The following is a 20,027-nucleotide window of genomic DNA, read 5'->3' as shown; positions in this document are numbered from 1 at the left end:
AACCCCATCACGGGGGAGAAGGTAGAAATTTTTTTTTTGTGTGTGTGTGTGTGTGTGGGTTTTTTTTTTTTTTTTTTTTTTTTTTGCTGTTACTGACATACCGACTAAAACGGATGTTTATACCGACAGAAGCCGTGGTTTAATTTACAAACACGTTTCATTGATCCCATAAATCTTGGTTCTGCTCAAAATGTTTACTAACCTCCACCCTGAACATAGGCAATATATCATGTCATGATTTTTACTGGTGGCAGTAATTATTACCTGTCAAATGTGTTCAGGCAGCCACCTCTGGCTCCTAAAAGTAAAGCACGGACTTTCAGTTTTACAAGAGGTTAAGTAATGTTTTTATATCTATATATCTTTATCTATGTACTGTCACAATTAAGCAGATCCCATGACTTCAACGTGGATATTATTTTTAAAGTTGACTTTTGCAACATTTTTAGTCATGATAGTATAATTACTGCATTTAAAAAAATAAGAAAAGAAAAATGATCAGCCCACTGTATTTTCCCTCAGGTTTTCTTACTAGAAACAACTAAAAACATGTTTTTATCAATAAGAGACATCTGCGATATTGAGTTAAGTTTAAAATAAATAGTTAAAAGTAAATAAATAGTTTAAAATAAATAGGATTCACCAGGTTATTTTGTAACATTACAGTTTAAAATGGGAGAAGAAATGTTAAAAAGGTGAATTTACTCAGAGTCAATTTATTCTGCCTTCATCACAACAAAATTGTGTATACTCTTTCAACACACATGGCAAAAGAGGCAAAGTTTACCCAGTTTAGAGTTTTATTAACATAATAAGAGGGATGTGATAAACAATAAAATCTGGGTTTACATTTTTTTCCAGCCCTAAAAAAAACAAAACAATTCTAAGACTGTAATGTTAACAATGAAGACAGTTTTTTTCTGAGACTCCCTAAATACCCACTGAAATGCAATAAATACAGTTAAGGAAATTATGTTTGACAGCGTTTGTACAGATCTTTTTTTTTTGTCTCACTATCTCTGAAGTTGTTTTAAAAAGAGTTTTCTATTAAATCCCAGCTTCTGACATGATAAAACAGAGGTGAGATAGCAAGGGCTTCATCTGTCATACATCATTCATGTATGTATGCATTTTTGGCAAGTCTTGGATTAGTATTATGTACCCTGTCAATGTTTTAAACTGTGTCAATGGAAGTTTTGCCCATGATTATTGTTTACAATGCTCAGGACAAAAAAAGTCATTTGTAAAAGTTGGACACGGTTCAGTTTTCTATTTTGTGCTGAGCTTTAGCAAGACAAGAGGTAGGCTTGAGGCTAAGAGATTATAGATTAATTCAATTTGTTGCCTTTGTTGCCAAGTTTAGAGAGAAAATTCCCTGTAACCCAGTTGCGGGGGTGTGCTGGAGCAATTATGTTACTTTTGAAGACATCTACATAATTCAAAATCGGACGCAAGTTGAAATCTGATCTTCAACTTGGGGGAACTAGAAAAATGTGTCATCAATATTAAAATGACTAATTCTGCAAAAATCCAATATTCAACAAACTGTAAATGTAGTTTCTTTTTTTCAGGCAGATTTAAATAGACTGCTACTCGAAACATACTTTCTGAAGTCTAGATAAATTGTATCAAGCTTCCCTGTGCTTTCTGGGTTAAGAAAGGTTAAGTTTATGTGTACTGTAAATTTTACTTTATGCTAAACGCTACAAATCTTGTTGACATTTGACATGACGTTGGTTACTTTTGAAATGTGTTGGACCTAACTTTTGTTTTGGGTTCTTTGTTGCAGGACAAAGTGGACTGGAGCGTATTAACACTGTTTGTCCACCCTGCATTTGGGGTGATTGGTGCCTGTCGGAGGCTGTGCACACTTGGTCCTTGCCAGTAATTCCTTATGCTTGAAAGAATCTTTCAAGCATCCTGTCTTACAGGATGGATGATGTGGAACTAAAGAGACTTGTGTATCAACATCAATACTCTGCATTCTGTTGCGGTGTTCAGTGTTTTTCCTTTGACAAGAGAACACCTCCCATTTTGCCCCCCCAGTCCCTGCACTATATATATAAAGACAGTCTTTGAGCAATCAAAGGGACAGCACAAGATAGATTTCAGTTTAGCCTTTTTGTTTTTGACTACAGGTTAATACCACCTAGCCAAGCCTATTGGGCAGTCATGGAAGTAAGCTTATTTTAATTTTTATTTACTGTACCCTCTTACTCTAAGCCCGGGTGGTGGGATGTCGGAAAAGCCAGACGACAAAATGGTGAAGTTCCTAGCCCCCCCTCAGAGAAGTGGAAATGGCCCCAGTTCTGGTTCAGATTCTATGATGGGTGATTCCCGGCCGGTGGAAGTGAGACGTCGACATCACACCATGGAGCGAGACCGATGTAACCCTGAACACCGTTTTTTACGTCGAAGTGTCATCAGTGATTCCAATGCCACGGCACTCGCCCTTCCTTTACCCAGCAAAATCCCCATCCCATTACCTCCACAAGTACAGCCGCAGGAATTGGTCCCTCCGGAGCACAAGGCTGCTGCTACTCCCTTACTGAAGGCTGAACCCAGAAGTGATCAAAGTGAGAAGTCTGCTGATAACGGTAGAGAAAATCAACAGGGGAAAGATAATGAGATTGCCAAGGTAGACGCTTTGTCTTTGGGACAACAGTCTGCTGTGCAAGACATAAGAGATGCAGAGATGTTGATCGAAGCTGACACTGCGCCATGTTTGGAGGCACATTTGCCAAGTCACAGAGAATCTGAGAGCGTCATTGAGGTGAAGGTTTCTCCTGAGAATGAGGGGGAGGAGGAGGATAAGGACTCTGCCAGGGCACGAGCCGAGGCAGAGCAAAGAGAAGCTGAGAAAAGGGTCCAGGATGACATCGAGGAGGCAGAAACCAAAGCAGTGGGAACATCACCGGACGGACGGTTCCTGAAGTTTGATATAGAAATCGGACGTGGTTCTTTCAAGACGGTCTACAAAGGCTTGGACACTGAAACCACGGTGGAGGTGGCATGGTGTGAGCTGCAGGTATGCACAATTTAACTCTTGATCTCATTGCTTTTCAGAATGGCACTAATATCATTCTGAGATATTTTTCATTTTTAAAAGAGGAAATATCTGTTACTTAATGCTTGTTCAATGATGTTGGGTTTTTCCGCTCCGTAAGGTGACCTCAGATGATCTTTGTTTTGAATTTGTGCCAATTTGAAACAAAACTTAATATCGTTCACCATCAACTTGCGCTCATACACCAAAAGTAATATATTGAAAATGGGTATATAAATAGGAGTATTAGGACTGTACCATGTGGTGTGATGGGGATATTAAATATAGCAATGACAAGTCTCCATCAGCTGTAGCATCTGGACACTATCACGAGACTCTGTCCAACAGGCTGAACATACTGTTACCTTGAAAGTATTAATTTATGAGACTTTGAATAAAACAGTATTAATAATACACATGGTGTTATTGGCAATGATGTTATATTATGTAATTAATGCATTATCCAATACTGTTAGAGTTATGACTAATGCAGCTTCTACTATATCCGATAAGCAGCAGTTGGCCAAAGCTAATGACCAGTGTGGCTTTTATTGAAAGGTTTCTGCAGATGTTCAAGTATAAATCTACTTTTTGGCCTTAAAATATCTTAAATCAGCTTTTATATCTTAAATTTCTACATTTTGTCCTTCATTGTATGTACTTTTGTTTTTATTTTTAAACAAAAGTATACCTGATGGCGTTAATTTGTTCTGTGTGTTGTTTCCTTTTTGGAAACAAATCAAAGCAATCTTGTTATTTGTGATCCACTTTTGTGCTACAAAAAAGTGTTTATTTAATAGTGTGTCTTGAAATCAGGGATTTGAGTAGCTGACAATCTTATCAGAAGTATCTGTTCTGAAGCATAATGAGTTTAAATGTTGACACTGTAATCTATCCAAGTAAAAGCATTGAGTCACATGCTGGAACTAAACAACATCAGCTTGAGTGGGTAAATGATTAGAGGCTCAAAATGGTTCTAAAAATCTTACATTTAACTTGTGGGATTATGCTGTCGGGTTCAGAACCACTAGAAGTAAAATAAAGGTGCTGTGAGCATCCATCATCCCATCCACGTGGCGTCATTGTCTAGAGTAGAACTGTGATTTTACTTCATACCAACTTTCACTTTTCAGTCCCATGAGATGTCTAATTTTTAAAGTGTTAAATTGTCTTGCCACTCTCCTGTGAAGACGGTGAAGCCAGAAAGATTTCTTTCCACGTTGTTACCTGAACCCGAGCCGCCGTAATTTTCTTTTTGATAAAATGATAAGCCACCATTTCCTCTTAGACTGCTGTAGATTGAACTGCTCATCCGAGCATGGCAAAAACTTCCCTGTGTGAATGCAGGCTGGTCCGTGTTGGCTGACTGGTTGGGGTTATTGCCTCAGAGGAATAAGACTTGATGGAAAGTCTTGCTTTTGTTAAATAGAGAAACCTCAGAAATCTGCCACTAACAGCGTTTCTTCTTTCTTAGACATGCACAGAGTTGTTGAAACACTGTAAAATAAAGCTTGAGTGGTTCAGGGACCTGCAGTTAAATGCGTTCTAATAAATTCTGGACAGCTAAATAATAAGGGAGTGAAAATCAAATCTGAGAATATTTCCATAACCACATAATTGCCACTTTTTAAGATATAAAATAACAGACATTTCAGAAGTTATCTGCCTCTCTTCAGTGAAGTGGGCCACAAAGACAAACTGGTTTACAAAATTGACCTTTGACCTACATTCTTCAGGATCTCTTTTAGACCTCACTTTTTGTTTATAGATAACTCTGTATAATTGTGGCTCTGCTGTCCGTCCTAACCGCTGCACAGTCCAAACTTTGACCTCCTTCACCACATGAACGTTTGGTTATAATGTTGAGCTTTCACCCTGTCATGACTGCTGTTGGCCTTCACACAGCAGCGGATAGAACCACAGTCTCACATGCAAGCTGGTTTCAGAACAATGTTAAGATTACAGACACGTGCCCCTCCCCCCTCACTTGGAGCAAATCGCACGCATGCTCAGTGCATTCCTGTTGCTAATGCTTGTGTGAATGCAAAACGGGTCACATTCCTCGCTGAGGAATCTCCTGTGTTTAGCACAGCAGGCTGACCTGCCAAGTCCCGTTTGTAAACCATCAGTCCACTTCCCACCCTCTTAATTTCCTCAAAGAGGTTTTGATTTTTTCTTTTTCTTTTTTTTTTAAATAAACCCAGTACCCTGGCAAGAAAAATCCACCCAGTTAACATGTTACTACTTGGCGTGCTGGGATTTACCACCATGATTGATCGTCTCATTTGAAGTTGCTCTCTGTCATTAAAGATAGATTATAACATTAAAGGTAGTATTAAGTCTTCATAGCTCGCTGAAATAGCAGTTTTGTAAAGGACAGCTGGAATTGCACAAGATTATGATGCAGTGGTAATTTCTGAAAATTGACCTAATTGATCAACATGAGAATAATTTTGCAAACTGTCTTGTATTTTTGGGAATGTATGGATTTATTCAATCAGTGTAAGACTTTTTGGCTTTAAATTTAAATTCTATTGAAAACAGTGGCATGAGGGAGATTTTATGAATAAGACCACGCATTATCACTGCTGAGTCACACTCAGTCTCACTCTTTGACTCCACGTTGCCATTCTGTATTGTGAAATAACTTATTGTTTCAGGACTAGCTTCTCTGCATTACAAAGCCACCAGAAACCATGGTGTGAAAGGAGAGCAATAAACCTGTGAGCTGGCCACAGAGGTAGTCAGAACGACTGTGACTCATTGAAGTCTGCTACCTGGTGACTGGCTGGCTGGAACCTGAAAAGTCTGATCTTATTCTGATTAAGTAACGCACTTGCTACCATGTCTCTCTGGCCACAAAAGCCTTTGTTGTGGACACTAGTGTTGAACAAAGGAGATAAGTTTATATATGATTTTAATGCATGAAAGCTGAAGTCAGAGGAAGAACAGAAATGTTAGATGCTATTTAAAAGGAATCTGTATTTATTTTTTATTTTTTTATGATACTTGGGGACATTTCTGTGGATCGTTCAGTTTGTGTTAGAGCAACAATTTAAGCAGATAACTGTAAGACCGTACAGACTCAGAGTACAGGGATGTTGCTCTATTTTATCTTCTTGAGATTTCAACATTATGGAACATGCTGGATTTAGACATGTTGGCAATCTTTTGCAAAATGCAGAGTTAAGTGTCTCCGTTGGGGAATACTCACAGACTGTTGCTACAGTAATGCTAACTGCACTAATCGTTAACAAAAGATCCTAAAGGCAGATAGAAATGTTTCTTTGTCTCAGATCTGATTTTTAGCTTCCTTTTCACAACCGTTGGCAGAAAGACTAGAAACAATATTTTTAATGCTATTGAAACCTATATCAAAGGTTTTCAAGAGAAATTGAAATAAGTTCAAGTCTGTATCAACAAATCAAAGTTTTCTAAAACGTTAGTCCAGAAATCGGCTACAAAAGTCTGACTTGTGCATTCTTTTAGGGAGATACATAACTTTCAAACTAATCTTGTTGCATTTACCGTAATTCAGGACTTAATAAAAACGCAGACTTAAAACATGAATAAAAAGTTATTTTAGCACTGACATAAAGCAAGCTCACCATCTAATTTTGTTGCTGGTTGTCTTGGTTTGTTTAAATGAAATCACCAACTCCACTTCCCCCTCTTCAGCCCCTGCAGCTAGTTCGCCTAAAATCACTGTGATCTAAAGCTGCATTGTTTTACATCTGAAAAGCCAATTTGTCAGAATCCTCAAGAGTTTCGAGACCAACACCCTTCTTTACTTACTCATGACCACACTCATTTGTTTTGTATCTCATGTTGCTGGCATGTCTGAACAATAAGTAGGTCACCAAATAGAGGAAGTTGAGGGAAAGGGGAATAAATTTAGGAACCTCCCCTTTCCTCCTCACTCATGCAGTTTCGTATGCGTCATCTCCCCAACTCGTCCTCCTTCTCCTAACTGTAGCCATACTTTAGAGATTAGGGAAACCTCAGGATTTCTTCAGAGACAATGACGGCTCTGTTCAAGTAGCTGAAGGGATCTGCTAAAAGTGTCACACTAAACTCAACTGCAATTTATCGCTGATCTTAATGGCTTGCTGCTGGGAGGCTTACCATAAAAGTGTTACTAGATTTTAGATTGTAATATTTTAGAAAGTATCATTTAAAAATTACCTAGTGAAATGCAGCATAAGCGTTTTCAAGCGGGACACATTAAATGAGCATTCAGCAATTTACTGTTTATAACACTGCAATGGTAAAACACGTGGGTCAGTTTAGCCAAAAAAAAAAAAGGTTTAGTTTTGAGCAGAAAGGTGAGCTGATAGGATTAACTTCTAAGTACAGTCTTGGTTCTCCTTCTGACTAAAATATGTGGGAGGCCATGACATGACCTTTTAAACCCAAATGCCACCAATGACTAGCCCAGCTTTTAAGAAAACAGCTGTCGTTAAAATGGCAACTGTGAAACTGGGACGTTTTTAGTATTTACTTGTAATGACAAATGTCACTCTGGTGACACTGTGGCAGGAAGTACAAGAAAGTAGTTTTGAGTTGAACACAGCTGCGCAAGATACAGTCATTAAACTTTACAGAGATAAAGGAAAGTCAAATTAAGGCCATTAATGAGTGACCTGAGCTGTGGGTATAGAATAAAAATCAAAGATGGAGAAAAAGCTCCTGCACACTTTCATATCTTGCCGTGGCTCTAGATTTTTGTTATTTTTTTAACACGTTTAATTATCGTTCATTTTGGAGAAACTTGCTCTGCTGGGGCCCGGCATTCAGTTTCCAAAATTTGGGGGAATTCCGTCTTTTAATACAAACCAGGGCATGTTCTGCTTATGGTTTAGATTTACGAGGGTTTCTTTTTTGTTTGGTTGCTTGGAACAGAAACTTAACATTATGCAGCTACTTAATGACACTGAAATTACTATACTTGTCATGACCAACACAATAGTCCAAAACAGCATAGTGTACAATTTACTTTGTTAAACTGTGTACTTTAACTTTAGACAAGAGTGGTACTCCATTGAGTAGTTTTATTTTTAACACCTTAAAATCTGTTCAATGTTGAAAATTTGTGAACTGACTTGTGCTGGCTTGTCTTTTGCTTACAATTGATCTGCAGTTACAAAGGTTTTTACACATGCATTGCAACACGTCATACTATTGATAATGGTATCCATTTATCTACCCCATCGTTAATGGATTTTTCACTTTAAACTTTACCCCAAAGTAAGTTGAGAACAAAGCTTCATCAGTCACTGAGTGTTTGCATGATCACAGGCCTCCCCCCCCCAGTCTATTTTTGGACTGTTAGATTATTTATGAAAGTCTTTGCCTAGAAGCAGTGCTTTCCCCTCCACTTTGTAGTTAACAGTGAATGTGATTTACATTGGATAAAATTGCTTTAGGTCTAAAAGATTATTATTATAATTAGACATATTGAAAACATACAAGAATAGCATAAATGCTAAAAGCCATGTTCTGGTTTTTTCCTCAGATGAAACCGAACCCTTGTAAATCTTCATACTTGTTTTCATACATCAATCAGATAATCCAGATTAACTCATGAAGAGACAATGGCAGAGACAAGATGCAGACTTTGAAGTTTTTAGGCTGGATACAATGGTTTGAACTGTCGTTTAAAAGAAATTAGGCTATTTACAGATTTGATCTTTGTTAAGGGGGATTTATTAGTGCAATTATTATTATGTGATCTCAGATTTGTGATCATATTCCTTTCTGTTGGTTTTGTGCACAGCCTTAGAGCTTTGAGAATGATGGGACATGCTGCTGTAGATATTTTGCATATTTGCTTTGACATGGTGAGCAGAGGAGAAGGGGGACCCATGGCCCCTCTAGATAAATAGATACATTTTCTACAAAGTAGGTCAGTTGGTCTAGTTGCCTGATGTCTCACTCACTGTTTCCTGGAGTTTCTTTGACTAGCTCATTCATTTTCCCAACTCGGCTTCCCAATTGTTCTTTGACATTAAAACTCAGACATCTCCACAGTGAAAGTTGTGTTATAAGTTTATTTATTGTATGGGAAAAGTAATGTTTTGTAACATCAAAGTCTTCTTTTCTTTAATAGTCAAACGTTCATTTTGCTCTTCCAGATGGACTGAATATGCTGGACAGCTTGGCTTAAGGCCAGGTGTCCGGGAACTTGAGGTCTTTGGCTGCTGGGTTTCTCACGGCTTGTTCAATTACAGCGGGTTTACTGCTCTCTAGTCATGCATAATCTAAATGTGGGTCATGCTAGAAATTGCTCCTGAAACTTGATAGAAGTTATTTCACGTGTTTAAAATTTTTGGAGTTATTGGGCAGAACATCAAAGACTTCTAGTACTTGTGCTTTAAGCTGTTAATTGATTTTGAATATATGTTTTACATATTTTGTCTAATCTTTTGATTTGATTTCATTTCGATTTGAACTTATCTTGTGTTTTTGATTATTTTTCATCAAATCCTCAATCTCATGATGCGCTATAGATGCATAAAGCTACTTTTTTTTTTCAGCGCTTAGCAGCTTTTTTTTTCTTTCCTTTTAAAAAAAATCTAAATCCATCATTGCACTTCTAATTTGGTTTGCATGAATTCAAGGGCAAACCTCAACACATTCTTTGTGTTTCACAGCCTTTGCCAGAGAAAACAGAAATGCATTCCTCTGACCACAGCTGCACACAATTACATTTTTGGTTCATGAAGACACTATATCCTGTGTCCAACTTTTTCAAAAAGAAGTTTCACAGTATTTATGAAAATTGAATTAATGGTGTTCATACGGCGAACATCACTGTGTAACTTCCTACATGTGCAGCCATGAATTGTTATGGTGCTGAGGTTATGAAATGTTAAAATGTTTCCTTTTGGTTTTGTTTGCAGGACCGTAAGCTGTCGAAGACAGAGCGGCAGCGCTTTAAGGAGGAAGCGGGGATGTTAAAGGGACTACAACATCCCAACATTGTTCGCTTTTATGACTCCTGGGAGGGACCTTCCAAAGGAAAGAAGTGCATTGTTCTTGTTACAGAACTGATGACCTCTGGTACACTCAAAACGTGAGTCTCACAACTGATGGACTTAAAAATGTGAAAGCAATAGAACTTATGTTTTTTTTAAAAAAATGTTTTGCTTTAGCTCATTGTAAAAATTATATTTTGGGCCAAAGTTTCTATTTCTGTAGCACACCGAAATACAAAAAAATTATGACTAATTCCTACTTTGTTTTAAGCACAAGTCAAAATGTACTCGACGTACATCTCTGCGGCATTATCTTCTTTTACTGAGAAGTACAAAGAAGAGTACAGCTCCCATCATTTGTTGCTCAGTGCATCTAACAGGCTTTGTAGAAATAATGATTTGTTCTCTCGCAGATATCTGAAGCGGTTCAAGGTGATGAAAATCAAAGTGCTGCGCAGCTGGTGTCGACAGATCCTCAAAGGACTCCACTTCCTTCACACTCGGGCTCCGCCGATCATCCACAGAGACCTCAAATGTGACAACATCTTCATCACAGGCCCAACGGGATCTGTTAAGATCGGAGACCTGGGACTGGCCACCCTGAAGCGCGCGTCCTTTGCCAAGAGTGTTATAGGTATGAATTCAGAATCACTTCAGCCTCCTTCTCCCTGTGGGACAGTGTCTTTCTCTGAAGTTTTGAACGCTTTGTCTTTATGAAATTGCTATTTTTTCTGACAATGTGGTTTAAAAACAGACCACAGTGTTTCAGCTGTCTCTCAAACAAACCACAGCTCAAATGGAGGCCAAATACGGCGGCAGATTTGCACTTAGCTTTTCCTCCTCGCAGACTCATATTTGATCGATGTACAGAGCATTTCTGTTCTATGTCTGTTAAAAAAAAAAGTCTTTTTTCCAGGCATCTACTGACTGTAAGTAGCGCCTAATGTTTCTCCTACTTTTAACTATTAATATTAAATATAACAGTAGTTGTCATGCCTTCTTTCAGGCTTTAGGTATTTGTGTCTTAGACTGGTCTTTGTCCTGTGGTTTGGAAATATGTGGTCTGTTTGCCAGTTGTACATATATTGTTTAACATCTCTTTCTATGGGTTTGCCTCTACAGGTTTTGTTTTATTTCCCCCCCTAGTGTTTGTCTCTTGCTATCTATAAAATTATTGCAGGACCGCAGAAAGGTTTTGCTCCATCTTTCTGTCCAGGGAGCTCTCTCCACTTTGCCTCTGTCGGCATTTTGTCTTTTTTTTTTTTCCCTTCCTATTTATTTCTTTTATTTTATTTTCACATTCTTGAGTATGCTTTTAAAATGTAGGCTCTAGCCTCAGCTGTGCCCCATTCTGCTGTTTGGAATGAATAGGGTACTGCTGGTCATTGAGTAAGTATCTTTTATGGGCCTGGTAAGTCTTAATAGTGTGCTGTACATGCATCAATATCAAAACCAATTACAATCAAATACCTAAATGAGTTTTTCTGTGTCAGACCTGAGACTGAAGTTAAAATAATGAGTTTAGTGAGGCTGGTGGGCAGGACACACTGTTCAGCTCTGTAAATAGCTATGGGATGTGTTCTTGTCGGCCTTCACTGTAACACTTTCCTCCTGCAGGTCAGGATGATGTGGTAGGTCAGACTTTGAGAGGTGAGTGTACTACAATGAGTAAAGTTAACACTGTTTTTTTTTTTTGGATAAGGTTTTGACAAAAGTTACTTCCATAGCTAGTTTTATTTCTTTTACAGAGCAAATTGGCACGATCTTGAGTACCGTTAATTTCACTGCAGCTGTTGGAAGCAATTTTCTTCAATGAGAGCTAATTATTGAGCACCGTGAATATGAATTCCTGCCAAAAAGTGTGTTCTGCACACTAGCTACCTCAGTCCCACACACATATATATATATATATATATATATATGTCCCGTCATGTCGAGGTCTTACACAGACAAACACGTGCAATCCTCTCTACAGTCTAACTGAGCTCAGCTTCCCCCTCCTTTTTTGTTTTCTCTCTTTTTTTTACTTTCCTTCCCCCCTTTTTTTTTATTTCTCTCCTCCAACTTTCACCTCACAGATTCTACTCCAGGAGATGCCAGCGGGCCCATCATTCTTCTCATCCTCCTCTTCCTCAACCCCGTCCGATGGGTTAGAGGAGCAGAGGAGCAATGGGTTATGAGAAGCCCACACAGTCAGTAAGGGAGTTCGAGAGTTCTGAATAGTTGTTTTGATTTAAGGTACCCCTGAGTTCATGGCGCCTGAGATGTATGAGGAGAAGTACGACGAGTCAGTGGATGTTTATGCCTTTGGAATGTGCATGTTGGAGATGGCCACCTCCGAGTACCCGTACTCAGAGTGCCAGAACGCTGCACAGATCTACCGCAGAGTTACCAGCGTAAGTCGTCTTGTCAGCACTGCACATCACGTCTCTACCATGCCTTCACCTCCTCCTCTGTGCCACGAAGACTTGTGTCTCTGGAGTAATTTTTAATTCCCACCTATGCATTTTTGAATTCATATTCTGTTTCTATTGACCGGTATCTTCCAAGAGGGAAATTAGCTTCTTTTTTTTTTTCTCCCCCCCACTAGAAAACCCCTTCCTTTTACTTCATCCTGTTTTGCTTTCTGTTTTCTGTTGATATATCTGCTTTAGGTTTACTATAATATTGAGGTGAGACGTTGAGGTTATTAGATGGTTCACAAAGAAACCGTGCTGATTATCTACAAGATAAAATTAGTAATCAAATCCTTTCCTGAACGGAAGAAGCTACATCGGGGAACTGCATAGTTTTAGTGTTATTCATGCAGGTTGTGTTGGAAAACTGCTGGAACGCAATGTAAGTTATGAGTCATTCATTTTTCTCGCATAAGGAGGTTAAACCTGTTACTTTCCTTTTTTTTTCTTTTTTTTTTACTGTAATCTCTTTTTTCACGTCTCATCAGCCATCTCTGTCTGTACCCCCTCTGTTTCCACCACTTGATATTCTTTAACGTCCCCCCCCCTACTCTAAATGCCTTCTGGGTAATTTTGCTTTATTTGGATGCTAAACCTTTGGAAGCTAGATGTGTTTTTTTTTTTTTTCCACTTTCTCAACCCCAATACAAAAATTCAAATAAATGTTTTTGTGGTTTCGGAAAAAATTCCAGCGAGATGCAAAAATTTATTTAGACTTGAAAAATTCCAGCTGCAGAAAGTAGTTTTCATTTAGAGTTCTGTGTTTTCTGTAGGGGGTGAAACCGGGCAGCTTCGACAAGGTGGCCATTCCTGAGGTGAAGGAAATCATTGAGGGTTGCATACGTCAGAACAAAGATGAGAGGTCTCGAACTTTAGAAAATCCCCATATTTATTCTAGATGCCTTTCTTCTTTTTTTCTAAAGCTTTGGGGTTTTCATTTACTCACCGGTTTTTGTCCATTTAGGTACTCCATCAAAGATCTCCTAAACCATGCCTTCTTCCAAGAGGATACAGGCGTACGTGTGGAGTTGGCTGAAGAGGATGATGGGGAGATGGAGGCAATCAAGCTGTGGCTGAGAATTGAGGATATAAAGAAGCTGAAGGGGAAGTACAAAGACAACGAAGCTATAGAGTTTTCTTTTGACCTCAACAAAGATGTCCCAGAAGATGTGGCTCAGGAAATGGTAAATTGAACGTATTTTAACCCGGGCTGTCTTTGTTGCTCACTGGTTTCCATTGTGCCTCAGTGTGTAAAGGCAACATCGCAAATACTTGACTGCATTTAAAGACGATGGCATCTCGCACTGACATGTTAGGTTCTGGGTGTGGAAATGTTTCTAATTGAGAATCTGTTTTGATTCCTGACTTTAATATCTCATCTTCCTGCTGCAGGTTGAATCTGGTTACGTTTGTGAAGGAGACCATAAGACCATGGCAAAGGCCATAAAGGACAGGGTGTCTCTAATCTCTCGCAAGAGGGCACAGAGGCAGCAGGTGTGTCCCAAGCTCGTTGTGATGTTTTTCATCTACTTTAAGCACATTCTTGAATTCTTGAAGTAATCTCAGAATTAAAGAACGCTACCTAGGAAAAGTACTCGCACCTCATAACCACTAACTTCAATGTATTTTGAGATTTTATCTAATACAACCAAGTCAAACCAGCACATATTGTGAAGTGAAAAGAGAAGGAAACATGGTTTTCACTTATTTCTTTTTCTTACAAATAATCTGAAATCTGATGCCTCCAAATTAAATCCAGTTCCACCAGTTGCCTTGAGATTTGACCTAATTCGCAAAGAGAGTAAACAAACAGCATCAAGAAGACTAAGCAACCTGTCAGACAGGGATAAAATAGTTTAAAGGAGGATTTGGTAATAAAACATCTTACTAAGCTCTGTTCAGACAGAGTATAGAACAACAACAAACCCTCAAAGACCTCTAAGCTGAAGCCAGGCTACGAGAGAATTAATCAAATAAATCTCCCAATAACTAGTTGTAACATACAAGGAGCTGCAGAGATTCACAGGTCAGGTGGAAAAATCTGTTGATGTTTCATTAATCTGGTGAAAAGAAAAAGCCACAAGAAATCTTGTTTGCAGTCTTCCAAACGCCATGTAGGACAACCAGAGGAGTAGATTAAACTTTTTTTAATCCTTCATTCTACACACTCTGTGTAGCAGAACACTAACTGTGCACCTAAGCGTGAATACACTGACTCAACCATAAAGGGTTGTGGTGGCAGTGTGATGATTTGGGAATGCTTGTTGCTAGAACAACAAAGCTGGCCCAAATTTATGGGAGTGGAGCTACACACAGGTCAGTGCTAAAACAAAACCCGTTAATCGGTGCAAAACGAGCAGAGCTTCACCTTCCATCAGCAAAATGTTCAGTTGGAGCATCATCAATGCATGAAAGTATTACAGTACAAGAGTCCAGACCTAATCTCATTTAAGAAATCAGGGCAAGATTAAAAATTCACATCTAAAAATGGTTTACACTGAAGCTGAGCTTTCAGCTTTCAGGAATGTTTCAAAGAAAAGTAGGTTAAAATCTCTATAATTATGTGCTATTATGCATTAGTCATATGTAATCAAAATAATAAAATGCATTGAAGTGTGTGGTTTCAGTGAACGAAATGCTAACAAATGTTTATGGTGTACTTTCATAAGGGTGTAAATGTGCAACTGGTTCTCGTTTCTGTCAGCATGAAGGGAGTCTTTTTGTTTTTTAATGAATATTCACTCAGTATTTGGTGAATTTTCCTAAAGGTCAGAGAAGATCAGGAGAAGAAACGGCTTGAAGAGGAAGTGCAGAGCCACTCTTTGCCGCCACAACAGCAAGTAGGCCAGCAGTCGGGTCTGGAGGTGTCTCAGTCACAGCCGGTGCCGCAGCCTGCAGCCTATGTTGCGCCCCAGCCTACCCAGCACAGCACACAGATTAGCGGCCAGCCAGCATCGCAGCAGAGTATTCAGAGCTCGAACTACGGTACTGCTCAGTCGACAAATGTCACCGGGATGTCCCAGGGAGTTCCCCAGCCAGTATATGTTCCCCAGTCGAGTGGACAAGTCCAAGTTCCCATTCAGGGACAGAGTGTCAGTGGCATCCAGCCAGAGTCTGAAGAGTCTGAGCCGGACCAACATCTACAACAGACTGCAGGAGGTATAATTACTCAATCTGAGAGACCATAATGATCAGATTCCTAAAGGTTTGTGGTTACCAACCAGTTCACCGTTTTGTCTCTTGTCCAGCTCGGGACCTGGCAGACAGATTACCTGGTTCCTCTGCCCTTCCTGAGGCCCTGCCTCCTCAGCCTAAAGTATCCTACACTTCTCCAAATCAGCATCTTCAGCCGCAGGCGTCATGTTCTCAGATGCAAAATGAATCGATGTCAACGGTGAGAAAATACCAGAAAGATTCTCCTTCTTAAACTCTTGCTTTATCTTCAGAAGAGTTGCAGGCGTTTTTGTGTCTGTAGGACCTGTTGGCAAACGCTAGTCACAAAAATTTAATAGGTTTAATAAATCTCTTTTAAAAAAGAAGGCTCCTTGTCTGAGGCATGACCAAATATACTGGTCATGATTTTATGAATGTAGATAAGAAATGAGGCATAACTTGTTTGAATATGCAACATATATATTGCTCTTTTATAAAAATAGCCAGTTGGCTGTAATCTGCATGGTATCTTTTTCCACCACAGGTGCAAGCCGGTCAGCCTGAAGTGGTTCCTAGTGCGCCCACCAACTCGTCGGCTTCAGTGACGCCTCCACAGGTATAATATCGGATATCACATCATTATGACTTTGCAGAGTAATTGTGAAATCTGAAACCGTTGTTTGTTTGTTTTTCACAGAGTTTTGCTTTGGTCAGATCTATTGTTTATAGGATAATAGCTTGGAGAAATTTTCTGGACACACCCCTCTTTGTCTGAACTCAGCCTTTCAAAGCAAAAGCTAATTTGTTTAGTGGTTGTCGATTTACAGAATCCACATTCCCTGCTTGAAGTGCTGGTTTAGGCAGCAGGATCATAACTATCCTATCCGGTTTCTCTCCCCCTCCATTAACTTGACTTCCATCTTCAGTCTGCCACTCTTACCTTGTGCTTTTGTTTGTTTGTTTTTTATAGTACGGAGTTTACTACCAACCATCGCCTCCCCCTCAGGTAGATAAAATGCACCTTTGTCCTGCTACAGCCTTTTAATACGTCCTCAGTCTAAAGAGTAACATGCTCAGGGAAACTAAAGGAACACGTTCGTACTAATCTGTAGACTCCTGTAGCTGTCTACTGTAGTAGTTGTAGCGGTACAAAGTGTTTTCTACTTCAAAATAAATAATAAAAAACCTGCAAAGAAGATACTTTGTTTTTCGCTTAGCAACCCCCTGACCCTAGTGTCGGATATATGAATCATAGGTGAATTGTGTAGCAATGTTATCCAACAGGTAAGTGCATGTGACTTTAAAAGAGCGCAGAGGAAATCTCTGACAGATGTACTGTAGATTAGTGAGCAACCAGGCCTTCACAAGGTGCCCTAAATACCTGTATTGCTGCATTCTCCCAGCTTGTCTTTTAATGGCGTTCCTGTCCAGATGTCTTTTTTTTTTTTTTTTTTTGCTCCTGGTCTTTGATGTACATTTCCTTTAGTATGTTTTTATTCTCTCTCATCAAGCCTTGACGCCCCCTGTCTCCTGTTATGTTTCTTTCCAGCCACAGTTGGAGAGCAGCAGCACACTGGCCCAAACTCCGAGTGGAGCTCAGCAGCCGCAGGTGACCCACAAAACCTCTCCTGCTTATGCTTTACATGCATTTTAAATCTTGCTTCAACCTGTTTTTAAAATGTGTGTGTGTATATATATATATATATATATATATATATATATATATATATATATAGTAGTCATTAGTAAACTAACATACGTACATAATGAGTGAAATTAATGTTTTGATTTTGGTCTCAAACATCGAAAAGTTTCCTCTTGTATGCAGGGAATACAGCACACATTTGGCTGCAGTATATACATTTTATTCAGACTTCCTACTGGTTTGCTTGACAGTGACTGCATGAGCGTTTTTCTGTCTACTTTTCTTTGGATTGTTTAAAGTTTCTATCTGTTTTCCATGAACACACAACTCTTACTGTGTTTTGTGCCATTGCTTTCTTCCACTCTTTCCCTCTGCATGCTGCTTATTCTTGCATGGCTTTTAGCCTTGGGGGAATGATCCAAGTCCTCCTATCATGTCTCCACCAATCAACGCAGAGCACCTATACTTCCTCTATCAGGCTTCATGCCTCTCTGTTTTGCAGGTACTTTTCAGAGCACTAAACTTGTGTGGGTGGTTGAATTTGCTGTCAAGCATTTCTTTCACTTCTCCTTGGCATGGCTCCTTAGACTATGTAGTCATTCCTGGGGCAAAAATACCTGCACCACGGGGCAGGTATTTCATGCATTTATAGGAATAGTTTTCGTTGTGTTGCCTTATCAGTCTATTAAATGTGTTCCTGCATGGTGTTATCTGGATTTAAACCAACACAAACCAATGAAATCTGCAGCTAGCTGTATCAGTTAGTGTTAGATTTGACCTAAAAGGCTGTGGTTTGAAATTATACTTTAAACTGATGAATGTGGAATCTGTATTTATTCTATCATTAATTGTTTTAAGAGTAATACAGTGGTGCTTAACTAATATTAAAAAAAAAGTGTGGAACCAAATGAAAGTAACCTATATGTGGAAATGGTTTCCATCTAAGCTCAGCAGAGATGAAGACGGATTCAGAGGGAAATGAAAATTGTTGCACAGCAGTAATTGGTTTCTGAAGTGGGCTGGCTATGACTGTCCACTTATTTTTCATTCTTTAACATAGCGCCATCTGGTGGATGACTTTGATAAATGTATTTCTATACTAGATTTTAAAAAATGGATTGTAATCGTTATGGAAACTGTAGAACTGAGGTGTCGTAATTATAGCGAGGAGACATCAGAGACAGAAGTGTCTTTTAAAAACCCTACAATTATGAAACTCCAGAAAATGTACTTTAATCATAACGAGACGTAAAATAAAATTTTTTTACGATGAAATCTAAAATTGTAAAACGTAATTCAAGAAAATAATATTTAGTAAGTAGAATTATATTTCTATGACACTTTATTGAAGTTGAAAAACAAAAAGTGCTTTAAAATAAAACAAGAAATGACGTGTAAGGAACCAAAGAAATCACGTTGAAAAGGATCCTAATTAAAATCTTAATTTCATTTTAATGGAAGTAAATAAAACATATTCATGATTTGTCAAACCAATCAAATATCAAACAGTAAAATATGGATGAAAGTAATAATTACTGTAGTTCATCTGATGTTCTCGTTCAAAGATAATTTATTAGATTTTTTTGTTTAGAAATGCTAAGCTGTGCTGTTTTTAAGTGATCTGAAAGGTTCACTGGTAAGATTTCTGGTAATCGTTACCAGTATAATAGTTAAGATTTAGTCATGAGTTTGTTTAAATGTGTGTTTTAGGGTTCTGTGAGTCTTCCTCTCTCAGCACCAGTAGAACAACCTGCGAGTTCTTCTGCTTTAGTGCCGCCATCTGTTGACAGGTATGACGTTGTTTTTCTTCTTCTTGCATATACGCTCTAATTTATGTTTGCAAACCACAAAAACTGATGGTTTGCTTGAGAATGTTGGGTTATTCTTTTTCACTTTTTGTTTCATAAGAGCATCAACAAATGCTCAAAATATGATTGAATCCAAATGCTGTCACTTTTAATTTGCACCGTCACCAAAACACGCCACAAAATCTCCCAGTATCTGGGAGTCTGCTCATCGTCTTTCGCCTGAACTTGTCTCCTCCAGCTGCCTGTCAGACGCAGCTTCAGGTCTAAGTGACGGCAACGATGGCGGTTCTACGTCTGGGGGTCGCCACGAGGGCCGCACCATGAAGCGTCACCAGCGGCGATCTGTCCGCAGCCGCTCTCGCCATGAGAAGACCGCAAAGGCCAAGCTAAATGTTCTCAGTGTATGAAGTTATCCTGCCAGTACTGAGTTCTTTCTGCTCCCGCGTTTATTTGTCACCAATCAGTTTTACCTGAAATCTGCTGCAGATTTCTAATGTGGGAGATCGAGTCGCAGAGTGCCAACTGGAAACTCACAACAGGAAGATGGTGACCTTCAGATTTGATCTAGATGGGGATAACCCTGAGGAAATCGCCCACATAATGGTAAAGTTGATTTACTAGTAAATGCCATTTATGTTGAACCGTTTACCATTCACTGAGCATGCAGTTTTGATGATTTTGTTTTTTCCAACCTCTATAAGGCACGTTTTAAAAGAACTGTGAGATCTGACAGAGTCTAAATATGTCTTCTTTTCATTTAGGTTGAAAGCGAGTTCATCTTGGAGAGTGAGCGCGAGTCGTTCATCGAGCAGGTCCGGGAGGTCATAGAAATGGCCGACGAGAAGGGAGAGAGCATTAAAGATGGCTTCCCACAGGTGCGGCTTTGTTAGCCATATGAATGAAGAGATTTCACTCCTGCTTGCTAAACCTGAGGATGTTTCT

The 20,027-nt window shown here is 39.0% G+C and overlaps 1 protein-coding gene across 8 annotated transcripts in view; it reads left to right on the top strand.

Moving 5' to 3' along the window:
* wnk1a (WNK lysine deficient protein kinase 1a) overlaps positions 1-20,027 on the top strand; it is a 31,181-nt gene that overhangs the window by 4,292 nt on the left and 6,862 nt on the right. For 4 of the 8 annotated variants that reach the window (XM_015057902.1, XM_015057897.1, XM_015057898.1 and 1 more), the window contains exons 2-18: positions 1,790-3,028; positions 9,949-10,121; positions 10,437-10,657; positions 12,262-12,419; positions 13,253-13,341; positions 13,444-13,663; positions 13,872-13,973; positions 15,248-15,638; positions 15,728-15,873; positions 16,177-16,248; positions 16,603-16,638; positions 17,182-17,241; positions 17,681-17,779; positions 18,988-19,067; positions 19,324-19,486; positions 19,572-19,688; positions 19,847-19,960. In XM_015057902.1, coding sequence (XP_014913388.1) covers positions 2,237-3,028; positions 9,949-10,121; positions 10,437-10,657; positions 12,262-12,419; positions 13,253-13,341; positions 13,444-13,663; positions 13,872-13,973; positions 15,248-15,638; positions 15,728-15,873; positions 16,177-16,248; positions 16,603-16,638; positions 17,182-17,241; positions 17,681-17,779; positions 18,988-19,067; positions 19,324-19,486; positions 19,572-19,688; positions 19,847-19,960 — 3,033 coding nt within the window. In that variant the 5' untranslated portion in view covers positions 1,790-2,236. Of the gene's footprint in view, positions 1-1,789; positions 3,029-9,948; positions 10,122-10,436; positions 10,658-12,261; positions 12,420-13,252; positions 13,342-13,443; positions 13,664-13,871; positions 13,974-15,247; positions 15,639-15,727; positions 15,874-16,176; positions 16,249-16,602; positions 16,639-17,181; positions 17,242-17,680; positions 17,780-18,987; positions 19,068-19,323; positions 19,487-19,571; positions 19,689-19,846; positions 19,961-20,027 lie in introns of those variants that run through there. The other 4 variants (XM_015057899.1, XM_015057900.1, XM_015057901.1 and 1 more) reach the window with 4 other exon arrangements.

Source organism: Poecilia latipinna, unplaced genomic scaffold (assembly GCF_001443285.1).
Source record: "Poecilia latipinna isolate Pla-1442-1.1 unplaced genomic scaffold, P_latipinna-1.0 Scaffold1499, whole genome shotgun sequence".
Classification (NCBI taxonomy): Eukaryota; Metazoa; Chordata; class Actinopteri; order Cyprinodontiformes; family Poeciliidae; genus Poecilia; species Poecilia latipinna.
This window is presented reverse-complemented; position numbering and strand designations above follow the sequence as displayed.